Here is a 22390-nt window from a genome sequence, read left to right on the forward strand (position 1 = left end):
GTTGTGTCAGATTTAACAAGAGGAGATGCAGCACATAAAACAATACATAACAGATGTCATTGAATCACACAGGCTTGCGAGCAATAATCACTATCAGCAGTCTCAACAAGCACAGGCATTGAAAGAGTTTAAACGTTTCCAGGCAGCAAAGGGGCAAAAGTTCCCAAATATAAAGGGTGGCAGCATAGCACCTGAAAGCCTGTGTCGCCGTTCTAATTCATTGCAATTCAGCGTCGAATTAGATGGGGTCACAACATTTCAAGAAACCAATATTTCGTCCACGAAACCTAGATAATTATGCCAATTCCCAATAGGAACACCAGCTGTGGATATACGGTATATTACATTCATGTACATTATAAGACTGGCACCAATAACAATAAAAACCCTGCGCGGTACAGTCTTAGTGAACTCTGTGAACAAGGAGCCCAATTAATAGCTCCCAGTAATCCCGAAGACGTAGTACAAGTTAAATATACCACATAACCTAAAACACCGCCGAAGCGGCTGCGTTCCATGGCCACCCCGCGACATCTCCGGCCGCACTTCCTGGTTGTCACATGATCTGGATTACTGCCCGTCTTCCCCGCCTTGGCGCCTTTATTCAAATTTTGCGTGGTGACGTCAGGCAGCGCGTCGGAGCCACGTCGCGGCGGGTTCATTACGCCTGCGCGTAGAGCGGCAAGATGGCGGACAGTGCGGAACTGAAGGTAAAGCGCAGCTGGAATTGCGGGACCGGGATCCCGCCCTGTGTTTATCAGGGGAATCCCTAAGTTGGTGTGTGTGGGGCCGAGATATCGGGGAGCTCAGAGAGGCGGGGATCGGAGCCGGGAGAGGCTAGCTTGGTATGAGGATGGGTGTTAGCGGCCGCTGTTATTGTTGGTACTTCATGGGGAGGAGGGGGTCTGGGGTATGAGGAGGATGAGCGGAGATAGGACCTCGGCAGTGACCCGCTCATTCAATGTCATTTATGGCCTGAGAGAAAATTGGCGAAGTCGTCGCTAACTGACAGATAATGGATGGCGATGGGATGATCGTGGTGATGATCACCGCCAGTGACACCGAGGACCCGGCTAGCGGTTAGTGGATGACCTGCTGGCTGCTCCTCCGAGCACTTGTTTGAGGAAGGTACCAGACACTTGTCGCACCGCGGCTGCTGCTGATGTGGTTTCTTGGGCCATTTTTTGTGTCTTTCCAAACTGCTTGAGGATTATTATTATTTCCTACACCCATTCCTGTCTGTCCGCTTCCCTCTCACTCACTCCCACCTCCCCCATCCTTTCTGTTCCCCTCCCCCACCCTTGGCTCAGCGTGGCCGTGGCTTTCCTCCCAGCTCTTGTCAGGATAGTCCCTGCAGGAAGGTGATCGTGAGAGGATGGGTAAGAGGCATGTCCCCCTGGGGGTTACTTGCTGTTACCGGCGTGTGGGTGAAACGGCTCTGTGAATATGGCTTGAGCTATCGCCGCAGGTCAGTGCGATGTATGGGGTCGTGCTGCTGTTGACATTGGAGATTTGCATGTTGAGGAAATGTCAGTCTAGTTACTAAGAGATCGCATCCAGGACAGCATTTTGTTCATCTGTAGGTGATCGTAGGGCATGGATTTTTCCCTGGCCCACGTGACTCATCCAGCAATCAATAATATATATATATATATATATTATGTGTGTGTGTGTGTGTGTGTGTATGTATATATATGTATATATATACACACACACACACATTCATAATAAGGAAGTGTTGCTTTACTGAGCATGTGCTGGATATACTCCTGTGTGTTAATGTATATTTGTTATGTTTGCTAACTGTTAATACATGGAGCAGCCTTCCATCAGAAGCGGTAGAGGTTAACACACGCTTGTGATGGGCATAAACTGATCCTGAATCTAAAAGATTAAGGACTGCATCTGTACATCGGGAAAATTGGGCAGAATGGACGAGACGAACGGTTCTTATCTGCCGTCAGACTCTATGAAATTCAATTTATTGAATCCAAACTTTGTATCTATTATTGGGGTAAAAGAGGAACAAAATTATTCCAAACCTATAATGCAGAAGTAGACTGCAAATTTGTGTATGTATATGTATATATATATATGTGTGTGTGTATGTATGTATATATATGTATATATATATATATATATATATATATATATATATATATATATAGTAAAGCTGCAGCGATTGTGTTAAATGATTGTCTGTCTGTTTCTCTTGGTTGCCGGGTATTTGCATTAGAACACAACCCCCCCCCCCGGCACAGTGAGTTCATCAAACCTTTCTGAGATTTTTTTGCGCGTTTTATCTTTTGCGTTTCTCAAGTGTTGTTGTTTTCCTCTTTTTCTTCCAAGTTATTCTCTGTGTATCTGACCAGTGATTAACGTTACTAATAGCCTCTTTCTCTAATTGCCTGACTTTATTGCTGCCTACGATGGCTGAAACTCTGGCCGGGTGCCGTTACATCGCAGTCATCCAAGCCTCAGTGTGATGCTGACACCGGGCTGCCTTACCGTGAACCTGTCCCGTTATTCAGTTGCTGTTTGCCAGTTGGTAGTCGTTTCAGGATTTGGGCACCAAATGTTCGCCTTCTGCCAGGGGGGTCGAAATATTTTCTCCATGTGGCTGTTGTGTCCCTTAAGAGGAAGTCAAATGATTAGCGATGCATTTTATTATTTTTTCACCCACTTTGGGTAGTTAAGCTCACCCTGTTCTGACTCCCCTCCCCCCTTTAATATTAATTTTATTAGTGAAAGTTGAGGTTTCTGGTTTGCACTAATGACTAAACTCCAAATTGCCGGGTGAAGTTTCCTGCTTAAAATAGCCGCCGACTGATGTCATAGATCTCATCAATTTAGGACTAAATCTATTAAGGGTAATCTCAGGTGTGGATTTTGGGTGCATTTTCTCTTTTCCGCAGCCAGTTTGCTCCATTTTGGTCGGTATTTCCCCTGATATAACTGTCTTAACCCGTTCTAAGTCTGACCCGTTGGCTTTGAGTCGCTCTGTTTTAGAACGCGAGTACCGAGCGCTTGTCTTTGAATGAATGGCCGTGTTATATTTGTGTGCGGAGGTTTAGCGTCTGACCCCTGCTCTCCTTTGTACCGTAACATTGTGAGGTGTAAACTCATACACACCGTAAATGCTATAAAGTCTCATTAAGGGGAAACACTTGATCATTAAGTATAGTAATCCATGCAGCGCTGCGGTTTGGATTTGGAAGAAAAGGGTTTTGCTGACTGTATTAACTCAAATGATCAAATCGAGTGCCTTGAGGTTTATTGCCAGGCAGTAGGATAAGGGCTTGTTATGTTATAACATGTTATGTTATATTATGTTATATGTTATCTGGCACATTATAGTAAGTTAGACTTGGCGAGGGAAGCCCAGCGGGGTCCCCCCCCTCTGTCTTGTGCTTCGCAGAGGCGCTTGGTCCCACCAAGGTATGACTGGCTTATAGGTAAGCAGGCTACTGTGCCAATGGGATGGACGGGTCGCATGGGATGTTTAAGGCCAACGGCCTGTTCGTATGCATAGCCGTATATTTGCTGTGAATATTCTTTCTGCTTTTGGGTCAGAGCCTCCGTCTTGCAGTGAGTCGTCCTCTACTCTCTCCCCTACGTGTTGTTAAACCTCTAATAAAACGAAATGTCCTCGCTGGGCTTAAGCTTGGGGAACATCACATATACCGATACGTCCATCTTAGCGGGGCCGCTGCGGACGAGATCACTAAATGGATGTGGATAGGGAGGGAAAAGCGTTTGGGTCGGCAGCAACCAGGTGACATCTTGACATCCATGCTCATGCGCGGTGTGCTACCGGCTGTAATGGTACGGATTCCTTGCGCGTCCTGTCGTGATGTAAAGGTTATCGTCCTCCTACCTGCTGTGTTGCGATGCTGCAAACTGGGTTACTGCGGCCAGTTTTAACCCCTTCACGACAAAGCTTGTACATGTACGGGCTCACAATGCATTGTCATTAATGGGTTTAAGGACAACTCGTCCTTCAGTGACATTGGCTTCTGAAAAAGGGGTATAAAGGAAAGGCGTTGTTGGCAGATAAGTCCATTTCTCCATCTACTCTGCATAATCACGGGCCGCCTCCTGGGTCCGGCAGATGCCATTTGAAACCGTACCTTTGGAATAAGAGTTGGCCGGGAAGCACTTGTATTTGAGAGCCATCGGTGATTAATCTTACGATTCCCAGGAGCTGAATAGTTCTGAGACCTTTACATATATTTTCACGTGGAGTGTTTACAGACTGACTTATATTAGCGGGTGATTTATTTCTATGGGTTCATATAAATAGGTCGTCGTCTTAGGAAACCTTCTCGTGGATGTGATCTCAGTAATAAGTAAACTGTATGGAGAGACGGCAAGCGCCAACACCTCTCTAATGTCCGTATAACACTCAAAAATACTTTATACCCCCCCAGAAGGGAGGAAAACAAGACACATTCTACGTATCATGCAGACTTACCTGTAGCATGTCTAACATAATTGGATCAAATCATTTAACCCCATGTATGCTCCATACACAGTATATTCATATTCACATAACACTAACATAACTATGAGAAAGTATTCCGTTTCTAGCAAGCGAGAATGAATATACGACACAAAGTCATTATAAGGGAGTTTCAGTAACACGCTGACACTTGATATCCGTGTGGCATAAAAAAGCCTATAAATAGTTAACTACTTGACTGTTTAGCAATTTCCACGTAAATGCTGGGGAATGACATTGTAGAGAAACATGAAGTTCTGTATGCTTATTGCCGGTGGATATGGCTTTAAAAGTCTGATTTTGTCTTTCCCATCTTGCGTACAGATAGTATGACGCACAAATAATACATTATAACGGTTCTGACCTTAAATGTCTAATCGTAACCCACCTAACTTCACCTTAGCGCTAAACATAATACTTTACAACTTGGCCTTACCGTGAAGCCGTCCCGTTATTCGGTTGCCATTTGCCAGTTTGTAGTAATTTCAGGATTTGGGCACCAACAGGTGTGTATCGAAGCAGGGGGACGGAAATATCGGGTAAATACGGCTGCTAGATTTTTTGTGCTTTTTTATTTATTTTTTACAAGTATTTTATTTTGTTATTTCGATTGGTATCCCCCATTCCAGCCGCTATAAAGTATCTCGCTGGCTCCTAACTTCTACAGAAATGCAGCTTCCGAGAGGGTCATCTTTGTGCCGTTTGTTAAATCCGCTTTACGGGTGACGCGTCGCTGAACTTGTGTGCTAGCGACAAACTAGTGTTGGTTTGTTGTCGCTGTACCAATATGTACATGCGCGTGTGAGCAGCAATAGAAGTCATGTTGATTTAGATTTTGAGAAATCTGTCTATTCAGCATCTAGCAGAGGAAGCGCATGGGTCAGATGTTTGCTTAACGGAAAAGAAGGCATGCAATAATATATATATACCGTATATTCCGGCGTATAAGACGACTGGGCGTATAAGACGACCCCCAACTTTTACAGTCCAAATATAGAGTTTGGACTATACTCGCCGTATAAGACTACCCCTCTACCCAGCGTACAACAACCAGCCAATCACGGCAAGCGATGTACCTTACCGGTGATTTGCTGGTTGATTTGCTGACATATACATACATGCACTGCCCTTACACACACACACACACATATATAATATATATATCTATATATATATCTACACATATGCCTGTCCATACATACACATTTATACACTGCCCTCACCACACACCCCTGCCTTTACACACACATGTATATGTATATGTATATATATATATATATATATATATATATATATATATATATACACACACACACACACGTATGTATATATTTATATATACACACACACACGTGTGTGTGTGTGTGTGTATATATATATATATATATATATATATATACACACACCAGTGTGTGTGTGTATATGTATATATATATATATATACACACCAGTGTGTGTGTGTGTGTGTGTATATATATATATATATATATATATATATATATATATATATATATATATATATATATATATATACACACCAGTGTGTGTGTGTGTGTGTATATATATATATATATATATATATATATATATATATATATATATATATATTTCTCCCCCCTTTGTCCCTTTCTCCCCATCTCTTACCTTATCTTCTGTCTTCTTTCTTCCATCCAGTTGTGGGAGCCCGATGTCTGGCACTTCAGACCTCGGCTTCCCTGCTCTCTAATCACTACGCGCCGGCTATTGATGCCGGGCGCCGGGACATGACGTCATCCCTGCGCTCGACATCAATAGCCGGCGCCTAGTGATTAGAGAGCAGGGAAGCCGAGGTCTCAAGTGCCAGACCTCGGGCTTCCCTGCTCCCTCATCACTACGCGCCGGCAATCGATGCCGGGCGCCGGGACATGACGGCATCCCTGCGCTCGGCATCAATAGCCGGCGCGTAGTGATTAGAGAGATTGGTGGCTTCGTGGGAACCTCCGGCTTGGTAAGTACCCGGCGTATAAGACGACCCCCCACTTTTAAGAAGATTTTTGGGGGTTAAAAAGTCGTCTTATACGCCGGAATATACGGTATATATATTATGGCTTCAGGAAATCAGTGCTGTTTGTTTTACGGCCGTGTATCTTCTGTATGAGCTGGGATTCTTGGTATAGGGTTTGGAAGATCGCATCTGTATTGTTTGGCGAGGGCAGCTATGGTGCAGCCAGTTCATAGTGTTTTAAAACGCTGTCTTGTGTCAGCTAGTTACTAGTTTATAACGTATAGCGGACGTGGTTTTATGGTCGTCTGTCACGTTAGTGTGTGTGTGCATACGCCAGTGGGTTTCACTTATCCGCTTGTTTGCTTATTGATGTTACGGCGGTTATAAAGATGGGAATGACTGATTGCATGTCTGGAAGTTTAAACGCACCATAACTTTTTTTTTTTTGTTTCCTCTCTACAAAGCAAATGGTTATGAGCCTTCGAGTTTCTGAGCTACAAGTACTGTTGGGATACGCCGGGCGCAACAAACACGGACGCAAACACGAACTCCTCACCAAAGCCCTGCATTTGTTAAAGGCTGGCTGCAGCCCCGCGGTTCAAATGAAAATAAAGGAACTATACCGGCGGAGGTTCCCCTTGAAAATCCTCACTCCCGCAGACTTCTCTCTTCCCAGTGTGCACTCCAGCACCATGCCCGCCAACCTGTCTCCAACCTCCATTCCTCAGCTTTCGTACGACAGCCACCCTGCCTCCTCCCCGCTGCTTCCCGTCTCCCTCCTGGGACCCAAACATGAACTGGAGCTCCCGCACCTCACAACCAACCTGCACCCTGTCCACCCGGACATAAAGCTGCAGAAGCTGCCCTTCTACGACCTGCTGGACGAGCTCATCAAACCTACAAGTTTAGGTAAGCCGTGATCCTCGGCCGTTTATGGGGGAAGCCCCTCTTATCTTGGTGCGCTGCATTCAAGAGCTTGTGATTTGGAGTTACTACATGTGTCCACGGCCCTTAACGTCTGCTGCATGTGTGCAGGTGGTTCAGTCCATCACGATCTGTGTCGATTAAAGTGCATTGTTGGGTGGATCTTTCACGTTGGAGCACCCTGGTGATCTTACTTTGTTGGCTAGAGTCATGGTGTGTAAAGATGTATTACGTGTTTACTAGCAGCCAGATGTCCTGCGTTTGGGACTTTATTCCTGTGCAGATCTTTTCGCTATTCATTGCCTCTGCTTTGTGCTAAAACAGGACTGGGAAAAGCCATCAGGTGAATGGAACCTAAAATCGAGTGAGGTCTAAAGATAGCAGTATTCATGAGTTATGTTACTGACATGCGTTACACTTTTAAGGTTGTAAAGTTTGTGGAAATGCTTATAGGATGGCAGCCGCTCGTGGAAATGGCCTTCGGCTAGCAGGCTAAGTGGCCGTCTGCCAGCGCTTTAGTATATATATGTAGCCTGCAATTAACTTTGCCTATCACCAAGCAATGTATTAATTACCTTGATGGACAGGTGTAGGTCATGGAAGGTGGAGTGATAATGTTGCTGATCATGCCCTGACCTGTAACGCTTGCTTGGAAGTGTGCTCGGAATGACCTCGATTGCTTTTTACTGTCATGGATCAGACTGACGAGGCGAGTGTCGTGTCTATCTCAACGAGAGGAGTATGCAAAGTTTGCTGGATGTTGATCGCCGTGTGTGTGGACGTTGATCCTTCGGGAAAGCCGTGATTTGGACACCTAGCTGAAATATTTTGGCACGCATCATGTCAGCTGTGTTTTCAGGATTGTAGGTAGCTGTGGGGGGAGGTGCACCCTTGGTATCCATGACAACAGTTAAGCCTATCCAATTTCCCCAGCATGAGAGATCTGCAGACTCTTTTCTAGTGAGGTCATGTGGTCCTGTGGTTTGTTTATTGGCCAATACCAGATTGTTAGTGTGTGTATAAAATATATATATATATATATATATATATATATATATATATATATATATATATATATGTCTGCCCGTTTATTCATTTATTTCATATGGCCCTTGGTGCCGAAATGACTGACACATTCTGTCCTGCTGATCTTATCTTTGTGATTATGGCTTTGTTGTCCCCTCAACCTCGTTGACTGAGTGAGCGTATTAATCTCTCCCAGTATGATCTGCCTCTCCCAAATATTTAGTTTTTTACTTTCATAGCCTAATAAATCTATATTTTTATGGATTCTTTAAATATATGTATCTTTTATAAATTTTGTTATTGGGGAAGACTGATTTGGCAGTAAAGATCTCCTGTTCCCTGTTTGTGTGACTGTGCTGGGCTGGTATCAGTCGGCTCCGTACAGTAGGAGAAACACTATGTGCCAGCGGGTCGTTCCTAGTCGCCTTGGTTTTGTTGTATTTGGATATGTTCTCCTTTATTTAAGTTTATGTAGTATACTGAACTGTAAAATGTTACCGGAAAGGGGGCATATGCGAAAAGAAAAGGAGGGGTGCGGAGGTTTAGTGTGGAAAAGGGATGAAGAAGCAAAGCATTTTTTAAATTCAAATTAGGATGTAGGCAGCTGGCTTTAGGAATGGTCCCCTTAATTATTATTTATTGTTTTATATAGCGCCATGAGATTCCGTAGAGCTGCACAATGGGCAGACAGGACATAACCAATAGCATCTAACATAACAATTTGACTTACAGAAACAGATGCCATGGGTTTGTTTGAGTGATGTACAGCGCTGCGGAATATGATGGTGCTAATAAATAATGGCCATGTGTTTCTTGGCTAGCATCCAGGGTAAGGGGCGGCAGACATAAAAATCATTATTAGAGAGTGACCTCTTCACTGTGATTACCGTACATTAGATGTGGGAGCTTAAGGTGGAAAGGTCTATTTTCAAAGGGTTGGATAATATTCCCAATGGACTAGGAAATGGGTAGGAAGATCAGTGGGAAGACAGCCAAGGTGTTCTATCACACCGTATGCAATCCGTGCTGGAAGCGCAGAATCTAGACTGAACCTAGAATGGAGTCGCTCTTCATAGAGCTGACAAGATGCTTGGAGGGGTAACAGTAGTACTGGAAGAAGATGCACCAAACTTTTGTACAGGAAGCAGGGACATCATAGTCTCATGCAGCTCATGTCATCCTCTGTTTATTAAATTTAAGATCATAAATGACCTCTGTAAGTGCCATATAAATCTACAGCAGCCACGCAGCACATGGGTTAATAAAGAGTTAGAGGCTCATCTCCTGAAATTAATCAATGTCATGCATGTCTAAATATAGTGCCTCCTGCTCTGCGAGATATGGTCCCACCCATCGGGACTCTCTCTGCACTCTTCTAAGGAATCCCTCCCCTCCCCCTTCTATCAGCACAGCACCTCCCCCACCACAGGAAGTACTCTTTACCCTCCCCCACCCATGCATGAAATGGACTCGAGCATCAATTTATTACTTCGAAGAAGAAGAGAAAAAAGAAATTGCGTTCATGCATTAAATGGGTGGCACCCTAAAAAACACACTAAACCAGAAACACCCAGCTGTGACTCCCTGTGGAATGCGGGTGTAGCACGACTGCATGCCGTTTCATTAGACGTTATTACAAATTACAATAAAGATTATTTCGGAGCTTCGCTGGACCACCTCAATCCGATGCCATTTTGGCTATTGTCTAAAATGTGGGCTTGTTAATAAAGAATTCTCTTTGCCGGCCCCAGGTTGTTTATCTACGATCCCACCGTAAAGGGCCGCAGCATGCCAGCGTTATTAGATAGACGTTCACCGCTTAAGGGGACATTATGCAGAAGAGCCTTTACACTCTTAACGCATAGTATTTTTTGTTAGGAAGAAAAACTCTTGGTAACGCATGGGGAAAAATTCTCTATTTTTATATAAAAAATCTACATGTCTGTAATGTTACCAGTGATGCTAACCATAGAATGCCGGACTGCTTAGTGGTACCTTTGTCCTAACTCTATACGCCTTTAATACATCATTCATTCCATCCTTTGTCACAGTTTACTTAGTTGACGTTATATCATGTGTGCTGAGATTATCGCCATGTGACATGGCCCTTGGATGCAGATAACGTGGACTCCTACCTGCTGTGTAGGCTTCGTGGGTTGTGCCAGATGGATACCAGCTTCTGCTAAAGAGACCAGGTCACTGAAATGCGTAAGAGACCTCTTCGGCCTTTTAAAAACAGCCAAGCATTGTAAAATGTCATGTTTATACGTTTATTTAATGGCATGCCTACAATACAGGGACCTTTAATACTTCTGCTACTGTGAAGACTTTAAAAAGAGGCTTCTTACAACTTGTGGGTCATGCTTTACGAGTGTTTTTAAGGATCTGGTTTTGGTTTAAAATGCAGACGTAACATTCTGGTGCTCGAAAAGCTAGTTCTGTTTAGAAATTGCTTGGATATACTTTCTACTTTGTTTCAAACCCTCCAGTAGCCTCCTCCTTTTGGGTTTTTGAAGGCATCAGCAGAACATGTTCCTCAGCTGAGAGGTGGACAGCGTGATGAAAGTGTGTTCCTTTAAGGGGACCGGGCAATTATAGAATTATTGTGTTATTACATTAACACTGTACAAAACATGTTTTTACAATATTACTGAGTGTGTTGCGTGTATCGAGCTTCTACATGGCTTGTGTATGTATGGAACGTGGGGGTAAGCCTGCTGCGGGTAAAAACTGCATCTAATGGACAATCGTAATTAATATAACAATAGGATCTGCGGTTAATTGGCCCCTGATTATTTATAGAACTCCATAATACTCTTTGGTGCTGTAACACAGGCATGACATAACAATTTGAACCTCTAGAAGTGCCGCTAGCGGAGGCCCCTGCTCAGTGGTTTTCCATTACGGCACAAAGTTGTTCCTTCAGGGTCAAGAAACACTTCTAAAGGCGTTTAGAAAAGTCAGAAGCTGCAGCGTTAAAGGATCAGTCGCGTCAAACATATTCTTTAAAAGTAATTTTTGCGTAAGTCTCCCTAACGATTCTGTGTTCTGCAGAGTGTTTCTACATGGAAGTGTTTAATATGATAATGCCCACAAATTTCTTCCTGAAAAAGATCTGATCATTACTGCTCTTTAAAAAAGAGACTGAAAACACAATTACAATCAGTAAGGCCAATGCGGTTTCTCCCTGAAGCCTGGCAGAAAAAAGGACATTATTGTCCCGGCTGCATGTCTGTGTATATACGGTGAAGTATGGGGACTACGCAGTCATAAAAATTTACTATACATCTATTTTCCTGAAATTATGAACAGTCTCTCATCCCTCCCTTCCCCCAACTTAATTAAAACAAGATGTCTCATCTTCGAGTTAAGCATTATTATGGAAATATTTACATTTGGTGATTTCACTGGCGTGGTGGGAGCGTCATGCCTTTGTTGGTTGTGCCGTGTATAGAGTTTCAAGAGTTCTGTGTAATGCGAACAGTATGTACATTGTTATGATACTGTATAATGTGAACTACAGGGGTATCCACCAAGCCATGTGAATTTTTTATTTTTTAGGTTTTATACTTTTGGGTTTAAATCCTTAAAATCATTAAAGACCCCCGTGGTCCTGCGTAGTGTTTCTGTGAGAGATGATATGCCCGTCTCCAGTGCCCCTCGTGCATGGTGTCCATAAACCTGTGATTTCTGCCGGTAGCCCAGCATTGCTTCTCGCTGTGCCTCTCGGACTACAGAAACACAGACCTGTTAATGAGTCTGGCTTGGTTCAGTGATCCTTCAAAGGAAGAGTCTGGTGTCCAAACCCCTCCCCCACTCCACATTCCTAAATGCATATAACAGTTCTTCATTAGTAAAGTGCAGTTTGGCTCCTACTTTCATCCTATCGCCATTAAGCACACCAGTCCCTCTGAGTGTAATGCGCGCGCAGTATTTATTGCATGGATACTCTGACCCTACATGCTCTAACACCAGCCTTGTTTGCGATACAATACAATTGACAGGCACTAAAAAAAAAAAAAAAACACACTTATTTTGTATACTATGTGGAAAGGTGTATTAACCCTTTTATTGTGTACACTGGAGCAAAGCAGGGGCAGATTATATCAAACATATGACAGCACCCCTCTGTTCTTGAGTAATGCTGGTGTGGCTGTGGTTTAAACCTTTATGGCCCATGTTCTGCAGTACTTAGAGTAGCTTAGTCTAATATTATGATCTAATAATGTTGCAAAAAGTTTGATGTAAAATCCCAATAGTTTCAACCTGCAAAATGTGGACTGTTCATTTGAAAGATTATGAGATGAATTAGAATCGTTACTGGTGTTCTGTGCCAACTAGTTAGTTTTGCACCAGAATAGGGCTCTGATCTTTGATTTATAAAATGTATATATGTGCCCAAAGCTTTGAGAGTTATGTTGAGATGGGCTCACCTGAATAGCGCTCCCTTTACCAAACCCCGGGGTAGAGGCTTCCCTAGAGTCAAAGTGGGGACATCATCTCAGGATACATAGTTTCGTTTGGGGACGTGATAAGAAATATGTTTAGAAAGGTCCTGCTTTTACAGTTCTATATCTAGAACAATCTAGAATCTAAAGCAGCTCAGAGTATGAAGAGCTCGATGCTATGAAGGTCTTGTCTTTTTGGGACTAGATTTTAACTGAACTGTTGAAGATGAGGTGGGATTGGGGTAGTTGTATTCTTGGACTCGGCCAACAACATCCAGGTGCTTGACTTTGTTCCGCTGCATGTGCGTAACTTTTTGTGCTATAGTAGTGATTTCTAAGACCAATTGTCCTTACTAACAAAAATAAATCTAAACTGGATGGTAGGATTGTGGGAGTCCACAAAAGGAATTCACAAATCCCAGGTAGCCATGCCTTCTAGATAATTTTTTGGTATGGCTCTTCATTTTGTGACATTTTATATTGACCTCATGGGTGCCCCTCTTTCTGACTCCTAAAAAATGTAAAACTGACCCCATGTTTGTCTCTCTGCCATTAAACTTCTAAGAAGGCTGATGCATTGGAATTTACGTATGTATGTATGTATGTAATAGCGGTTTGTTTGTATAGAAAGCAGGAGGCAATTAAGAAGATCTAATTGTTGACAATGGAGCGGTGAGGCTGTGTGAAGGCTGTCACCAAGTGAGAGATTGCAGCCTCCATTCTTGTGGACCTGCAAGCTGAGCGGGTTAACAAAGATATCAGATATCACTGGTGTCTCATTGTTCAGCAATAAAGCTCAACTCCGCCTCCTATTTCCTGTTTTCTACAGCAATTAAAATAATAAAAAAGTGACAAAAAGCAGCCAATCAGGAACAGGATGTCATCTTGATGCTGGGGTGTGCCATAATACATCTAAGGTATACTGCAAACTAGGTCTGCAAAAAAATGGAAAAAGTAACTTTATTTTGACATGGCATTCAAACTATATTACATGAAGACCTTTATAATATAAGATGCACAAATAATGCCAGTTACTTCACTTTTTCATTTGTAATTTGTTCTAAGGAGCTAATCTTATTGGGCGATCTGGTTTTGTTCATTTATTTTGTTGTGTTTTTCCCCCTGATTTTTCTGAACGTTTCCATCTTTTCGGGGTGGGGGGGGACTTTTTTCCTATGGCTTCAAAATTTCTGGAAATTTTACATCTCTACCACAAGCATATAGCTCTGCGTTATAGGATGCTTACTGCCTTTTGGCTGTATGGTAAATTGTGACTTTCGTTTTTGCTCAGTAGTACCAGCTTTGTGCGTTTCCTTTCTGAATGCCTTGTTCATTTGTTGGGTACTTTTATTTATTTTTTTATATACGGTCCATGCTGCTCTTCTCTTTAGTCTTGTGTTGAGTCAATAGTTACTTCTCTACAGTGGCTTTGTGGTGGTTTTCACTGTTTGACGCTTGGGGTAATGCGGGAGGTCAGACTTGTTGCGGTATTTCCGGTAGGACCATTGGTGCCCAATCCTATGTTGAACATAGAGGAGTAGTGATTTCCATTAGTGAATGCCACCCACCTTCATATATAGGTAAAGGGACTTTTTGCCTTGATGTTTGGTCTTCCAACCCATATCCACATATGTTGATCTATACATAAAGCTTTACCTATGGATTGTGACTACTGCTCTTGGCCTACGCAGGAGAGATCTCCATGCATTCGTGTTCCTCAGTGCACTCGGAGTGGACAGTCTTGTTAATCCAATTGTATCTCAAAATCCCTTGATAATAAGAACTTCCTCTTGATAAATTGCACACCATTCCAGTTGTATCAATTAAAGTATTTATTTCCATATGTATAATTTTATATTGCCTGTGAAATGCGCATAGTCTTTCTGTTGTATAGCATGCTTACACCTGTTTGGTAGGCCTCGTATTATACATTTGTATTATTTGAGCCTGTGACTAGCTCAGCGCACCAACATTTTTTCTTTTCCCTTTCTGTTGTCTAATAACAGCTGTTTATGGGTTGAGGACAATGTCAGCCCTGTTCTACTGCCCTCTACTTCTCTTATATCCGGGGGCTTATGATTTATTATGCTGTTTGCTGGGCACAGGTGTAAGTGTTACACGCGTGTAATGTATAGCTATGTTCCTGCTTGATGGATGAAACCTGCGCAATAGTAGCAGGTCACGTACACCGTTATGTATCTCGGGAGATGTTTAGAAGTTGCTGCAAAATGGTAATAAAGGCTATGTAGAAACATTCTTATTTGAGTATGGGGGGTTATGGCGTGGCTCATTGCTCGGTTTTCTGACCTGTTTTTTGTGTCTTTCCAGCCTCGGACAACAGCCAGCGCTTTCAAGAAACCTGCTTTGCTTTTGCATTAACGCCACAACAAGTCCAACAAATCAGCAGCTCGATGTAAGTCGCCCTCTCCTTCCCTCTGCTATCTGCCCTGCCCCCACTCCTCATCATTCCATTCCCCATCCTCCCACTCGTCACTTGGCAGCTCCACATCTCCTAATAGAATCAGTGTGCGAGGGCTAGAGTTACATCTGTGGCTGAAAGATAATTAAGGGTTGTATTTCTAAGGAAACAGAGTGGGATCCTGAACAGGCAGCATTAGATGATTTTCTCACAGGTTCTGACTGTCCTTTCGTGTCTCGTGTTTTACCAAGAGACTTTTTCCCATGTTTTAAACCTTAATGTCCATTATTTCACTTCTTAACAATTTACTGGCAGAGGATCGGAAGTAAAATCCCATTTTCCTCTCAGGCTTCTCTTCTGCATGGATGTTGTAGGGATGAGAGTCATCCCTATGTGCTTACTCTGACATACCTTTTCATTTTTTCATCAGGGATATCTCGGGGACAAAGTGTGACTTCACTGTACAAGTGCAGCTCAGGTGAGTTCTCCATGAGATGCCCCAGAATGTGCCTTCTATCCACCGGTTAATGTAGAGTTTAATCAGTGAATCGTGACCTTCATGGCCAAGAGGGATCAGGCTAAAGGCTCCTCAGTACTGACCACATTTGTTGTCTTCTCCTTCTTGTAGGTTCTGTCTATCTGAAACGAGCTGCCCTCAAGAAGATCATTTCCCACCCAACCTGTGTGTGAAAGTCAATGGCAAACCTTGTAACCTGCCTGTAAGTGTTCTTTACTTGAACTTGGGCTATAACTCTCTTAGGTGGCCGCATTGCCCATTTTCCCCCCCAGGGAACACAATGGTAGCGCATGTGGCTGACCAGCTCATTTAAAGTGTTGTCCTAATACCCTCCCTAAACCAAAATGTGTTCTTCTTTTTGAAACGAAATTATATCCTCTATTGCAGGGTTATCTTCCACCAACCAAAAATGGGGTTGAACCAAAGCGACCAAGCCGACCAATTAACATTACCTCACTTGTGCGACTGTCCACCACCGTTCCCAACACAATTGTGGTTTCTTGGACAGCAGAAATTGGAAGAGTAAGATTGCTGTTACCCCCCCCATACGTTCTTCACGTTCTGTCATATAGTGCCTACTTACAACAAAAAAGCAGTGTATACAGGAATGTACCATAAAAGATACTAAGAACGTGTTTGTATACGGCGGGCCACCTCTTCCTGATTGTTCGATTAGTTTCTAAGTCTCGTGTGTATTCTGGTACTTCCCCGGTGGTTTCTTTTTGAAGTGCTGCACTTAAGAACAGCGCTAAGAGTGCCCCTTAAAGGGCTTACGTTTAAAAGCTATGGTAATTGTTCCTGGGGCATAGAAGTTTTTTTGGTTTTTTTTTTCACCTTGGTGTATTTTTTTTTCTCTTGTTCTGGGATCTGACTCTTACTATAAATCTTTTCATAGAATTTTTCATTGGCTGTATATCTGGTCAAGCAACTGTCGTCGGCCATCTTGTTGCAGAGGCTACGGGCGAAAGGGATCCGCAACCCAGACCATTCCAGAGCGCTCAGTAAGACTGCTGTTTGATACCTTCCCCCGGCACGCTCTTTTGTTATTGCTGGGCATTCTTTATGTTAAAACTTAATTTAATAAAGCTAAAGTAGTCCATATAACTAAGGTGGGGGCGTCCAACCAGCTGCTGCAGGACTACATCTCCCATACTCCTCAGCCAGCCCATTAGCTGAAAGAGCATTATGGGAGATGTAGTCCTGCAGCAGCTGGAGCGCTGCCGGTTGGACACCCCTGAACTATGGGGTAGTTTTGTAGCGGGACTCAAATCAACTCAAGTAGGTTTTTGTTTTTGCTCATTACAATTTTATATTGAACCGTGTGCCTTTCCATTCCTCTCCCCTGATTTGACTTATTTGTGTACAATGTTTCTGTAGTTAAGGAGAAGCTCACAGCAGACCCAGACAGCGAAATTGCCACAACCAGTTTAAGAGTTTCCCTCCTGTGTCCGGTAACTACGTCTCTTTTTTTATTTTTCCTCTTATGCTTAGAAATAGTGTATTATTGTTGCCCATTTTTGCTGTAGTTTCTCAGAGCCTTCTTCATCTTAGTGTTTTATTTTTATCACTTTCGATATTGCCAACGTTGAACCTTTTGCTAATAGACTGGCATTACCCTGTTTTTATACAGATCCGAAGGTACATATTAGTAAATTTGCCTGGTTTAAGTTGTCAAGAGTTTCTTTTTGCTGATCCAGGGGACTTGTAAAGCCTTGGAACGTTTTTTAATCCACATTTTCACATCCTCAGCTTGGCAAAATGCGCCTGACCATCCCCTGCCGATCGCTGACCTGTTCGCACTTGCAGTGTTTCGATGCCACGCTCTATATACAGATGAATGAGAAAAAGCCCACTTGGGTGTGTCCGGTCTGTGACAAGAAAGCCCCCTACGAGCATTTAATTATCGACGGGTGAGCCGATCATGTGCTGTAAAATATAGACTAATTCAGTAACAAATTAAAACATGCATGGAAGGGGCATAAAGCCATCCTGATCTAACGACTGATCAAGTCTACATCAGGAAAAATGGGCAGACTGGATGCGCTGAATGGTTCTTATCTGCCATCAAATTCTATGTTATCTTCCATACTACCTGTTTGTCACCCCATTCCACCTTTAAAAGCAGATGATCATCCCCTTAGCCCCTGCTGATTCTGAAACCCAGTGGTAAGAGCTGGAAGTTGTGACACTTTAACTCACTTTAATAGAAGTCTCGCACGTTCAGTGAAACATGCTGATTATGTGATGTCATCTTCTGAAGTTATGTTTCAGAAAATGTTTTAAACCGGTTTTTTCAGCTCTTTCCTTAGTTAGGGATCATTAAGGGTGTGGATGATATAAGTCTTGGCGTATGTATGGTTTAGATTTAATACCAGATAAAACTGTGCACTGCTCTATTACCCATTTTAACACTATTCATTTCTAATATGTTTCAGTCTTTTTATGGAAATACTAAAGTGCTGCATAGACTGTGATGAGATCCAGTTTAAGGAAGATGGGTCTTGGGCTCCCATGAGGTCAAAGAAGGAAGTACAAGAAGTCACAGCTTCTTATAACGGAGTGGAGAGTGAGTGCAGGGAACGGGGTGGGAGAGCGTTTGAGTTTGCTGAATCCTGTAGTAACTATATAGAGCTGTCACATAAATGTGTATTGAGTTTTCATCTTATGTCTTGGTTTTTCCACTGTAAAAAAAAAAAAAAACGTTACATTTTGAAGCAAAATCTTTAGTTTCCAACCTTTCAGCCATGCTGGTAGCCTTTACAAATTTTAACAATATATAGGAACAGCAATCGCCTTTTAGATGTATTGGGATTAAAAACCTTTTGTGTGGAGCGGCTCCTAAACCTTTTTACGTGTGTGGTGTTTCAGGTGGATGCATCAGCAGCACAGTGGAGCACCAGGTGAGCTCTCAGCAGTCAAACAAGAACAAGAAGGTGGAAGTGATCGACCTGACAATAGACAGCTCGTCTGAGGAAGAGGAGGAGGAACCCTGCTCTAAGCGGAGCTGCCCGTCCATCACGCCGGCATCTCCATTGAGCAATAAAGGGTGAGAATCGGCTGCAAATACCAGTGCAAGCTGGTACGAGTGCCCCAAAACCACCATGCCCGATAAGCTGAGCCTGTACTCTTTTTGTCCTAGGTTGCCCAGAAAAACATAATTTTCGTGCCTACTCTAAAGATTGTTATTAATAATGCTACTTACCTTTAGTTCCTTAAAGGTCACAACATTGTTCCTTGTAAAAACATGTAATTGACTCCCCTTTGGCACCAAGGTTGATCCCTGCTACGAATGTTTGAAACTTTGGGGGGGTGAAATACTTATTTCTCATGAGATCGTGCCTTCTGACTGCTGCCTCTCTCTCTGTTTTCCATCCCAGTATGGTCAGTATCCCACACCAGGCCTCTCCTATATCTCGGACACCCAGTCTGCCTGCTGTGGATTCTACTTATATCAACACCCCTATCATTCAGGACTACAGGCATCCCTTCCACATGACACCCATGCCTTATGACTTGCAAGGTAGAGACTATATTGTCTGTAAAGTTTCCGCGGGGTTTCATTCGGCTGATGGGGGTGAGACGCTCATTAGGGCTTAAAGGTCTCAAAGGGCCAGTCTCTGTATGTTTCACACTGTGATATTTGTTATATTTGAATTGACAGTATATATCACTATGAACTATTAAATTTTATAATACACTGTTAGGCGTAATTAGCTATATAAGTGTAATGCACGCTGTCCAAAATTAAGGAAACATTGGGAGGGTGTTCTTGATGATTTACAGTAGACTGTAAGTTTTGTCTTTCTCTTTTATAGGTCTTGATTTCTTTCCATTCCTTTCCGGAGATAACCAGGTGAGTGTGTGTATTTTTCCTTTTCTTTTGTCCTCCTTATTTGTAAGAGGGTAATCGATGGTTATAAGCCATTGTCTCAGTTGAATATCTGCTTCGCATCTCTTATTTCAATCACACTGTATGTTAGGTTGCCATGACGTTTGCAGGGCTGCCATCGCGAATCCAGTGTAGCGGGTGATATGAAGCGCCCAGCGTGTGCACGCTAGGTGTACCGGATTCGCGATGGCAGTGTGTATACTATAGTGTCAGTGTGTATATATATATAGTGCCGGAGTCGGTCTGTGAGTGTATATGTGTGTATAGTGCTGGAGTCAGTATTTCTACTGTTTTGTAGTTATTAGTTGTGGTGCTGGAGTGTATGGTGTTCCGTGTGTTACAGTATGATATTAGCATAAGTGTATATCTGCATAAAGCATTAGAACGCGTGTATTATGTTAGCATGTGTGTACGTTAGTGTGTGCGTTTGTGAGCATAAGATGTTTGTGTGTGTCTGTTAGTGTATGGTATTAGAGTGTGTAAATATATGTTGATGTATGGCAAGGCTTGACAAACCCTGGGCGCAGGTTGGGTAATAAATGAAAATAAAAACATGATTAGGGAAAAAAAAGCTGGCTACTAGATCCAATCCAGATCTGTCCACCTTGCTTTATGTGATTTGTTGGATGGATTCCTGACTTGAAGCTCTACTTTTTTTCTGTACAGCATTACAACACCTCCCTGCTGGCAGCGGCGGCTGCTGCGGCCTCCGAAGAAACCGATCTGCTTCACTCTTCCCGCTTCTTCCCTTACACCTCTTCGCAAATCTTCCTGGACCAGCTAAATGCGGGGGCAAGCGCTTCTCTCCCAGCAACTAACGGAAGCAACAGCGGCAGCAACAGCAGCCTGGTGTCCTCAAACAGTCTACGCGAGAACCACAGCACGGCCAGCCGGGGGCCAGCAGACAGTTCGTCTCTCTATGGCATCATCCCAGACGTTATCTCTTTGGACTGATATCCCTGTATCACCTGATTCCTTTATTTTATTGTTTTATAACGGAAATGCTAAAACAAATCTAACAAAAAAAACACAAAAAAACAAAAGACATGTACAGAGAACAGAACTATATTTTCAGTTTTACTTTTGTATATAAATCAAAGACTTTACTCATCTGGTAACAGAGATATGGACCCACCTCTTCCCCCTGCACTTCCTTTTCATTTCCAACTGGACGCTGGAGACAGACTCATGGTCCGGAGACCTCCTTCCCAGTTGATATGTTTTCTTTTGTTTGGCATCGATGCCACCACCGGTTTTATTTTCCAAACCCTTGTAAAATAGGCACAGTATTGGTTACAGAAGCCCCACTGAGGGGGTACAAATCAGTCATTCACGGAAGGAACCTAAGCTGGAGTGATTTTGTTTTCATTTAAATTGTGCACTTTTAACAAAGTATTTATTCAAACAGAGGTCACAAGCAGCAGGAGTCCGCCGTAGTATCTCCATCTTACTCGGAGCTTGGAGGGGGCTGGATGGTTATTGATGGAAGTCTTTTTGTTTTGCTGCCAATTGGACGTTTCAAAATGGAGCACTTCAGCACCAGACGATGTTTATAACCATTGAAAATGTTAAACCCGGCCCATCAGTCCCCATGCCAGAAGGGCAGAGAGTTATAGTAATGTGACTTAGTCCTTGACCCTTGGATGGTCCAATGGCTCAATTAAATTTGCTTTCTTGCTGGTTTAATAATGCTTTAAAGCATTATCAACTGTATAAACATGATGGCACTGTAACACAACCCCCTTTACAAAAGTAACAGAGCTTTGGTCTTCCCGCTTCTAGTTAGATGATGCTTCCAGAATCTTTGATGCAGTCTGAGGAGTTCTGCCCAAGTTCCATATCCACACATGACTGTTCTTTTACCTGTTGTGATCAAATAGTAATTTGATTATTTAGCAGGGTGACACCCCTTTTTTGCTCTTTTTAAGAGTGTTTTAAGACCCATGGCAAGATTTATTGATGATGATGATGATGCTATCCTGTGAAAATATCAGTTCATTCCTTGCTTCAGGATGATGAATGAGAACTGCATTGAGTTCCCCATGTGCTCGCTAATATAAGGAGATAATCTGTTGTTTTTATAGTTTGTTTCTTGTACTCACACTCCCTGTTGGTTGTTTAATTTCTTGTTCCAGTCTCGAGTAGACAAGGGAGCACGTTAGATGTGTGTGTGAAGACTTGAGTTTAAGCATAATAGCTCCAAAACATTTACTTATGTTCCTAGGTGCTTAATTGCATTTTCTGGTTATAAGGTTACATACCTTTTACTGCTTCCTTAAATTAAAAAAAGGACTTTATTACATTTTTGTATAACCTTGGGCCACCATGCACTTTAGGCACGGATATATATCCCATCCATACTGTTTATGTATGTATGTATACATACATACAGTAATGTTCAAAGGTGGAGTTGCTCAGAAATTTCCTCGTTTATAAATCAGTGGTTTCCCGCTAAAGTAGTAATTTTCAACATTAACAATGTCTGCACTGTATTTATGATCCATTTCATCGTTTATAAAAAAAAAAGGAAATTTGTAAGTGACCCCAAACTTTTGAACGGTAGCGTAACTTTTCTATAACTCTCTTTCTGGACACATCCTCATAGCGTGGTAGCCATGGTTCATAAAAAAATATTTTGTGTTTATTAGAAACGTCATTAAAAAAAAAAAAAGATTTTAGCAA

At 42.6% G+C, this 22390-nt stretch overlaps 1 protein-coding gene across 1 annotated transcript; it reads left to right on the forward strand.

The window, feature by feature from the left end:
* The first annotated feature begins 641 nt into the window (after positions 1 to 641).
* PIAS1 (protein inhibitor of activated STAT 1) lies at positions 642 to 20751 on the forward strand. Its single transcript, XM_053464303.1, has 14 exons — positions 642 to 710; positions 6950 to 7394; positions 15212 to 15296; positions 15733 to 15780; positions 15931 to 16021; positions 16207 to 16341; positions 16715 to 16820; positions 17197 to 17270; positions 17569 to 17729; positions 18255 to 18385; positions 18688 to 18865; positions 19197 to 19339; positions 19635 to 19672; positions 20375 to 20751. The coding sequence occupies exons 1-14, from the start codon at positions 687 to 689 to the stop codon at positions 20660 to 20662; spliced, it is 1947 nt and encodes a 648-aa protein (XP_053320278.1). The 5' UTR covers positions 642 to 686; the 3' UTR covers positions 20663 to 20751.
* Positions 20752 to 22390: the final 1639 nt, after the last annotated feature.

The sequence above is a fragment of the Spea bombifrons genome, chromosome 4, assembly GCF_027358695.1.
Source record: "Spea bombifrons isolate aSpeBom1 chromosome 4, aSpeBom1.2.pri, whole genome shotgun sequence".
NCBI lineage: Eukaryota > Metazoa > Chordata > Amphibia > Anura > Pelobatidae > Spea > Spea bombifrons.

Bases quoted from the DNA above. Each gene is read 5' to 3' on its own strand.
- PIAS1 (XM_053464303.1), top strand. From the start codon at position 687: ATGGCGGACAGTGCGGAACTGAAG. The intron at 711-6,949 runs GTAAAGCGCAGC...CTCTCTACAAAG, and splicing joins CGGACAGTGCGGAACTGAAG to CAAATGGTTATGAGCCTTCG. The intron at 17,271-17,568 runs GTAACTACGTCT...TCACATCCTCAG, and splicing joins GAGTTTCCCTCCTGTGTCCG to CTTGGCAAAATGCGCCTGAC.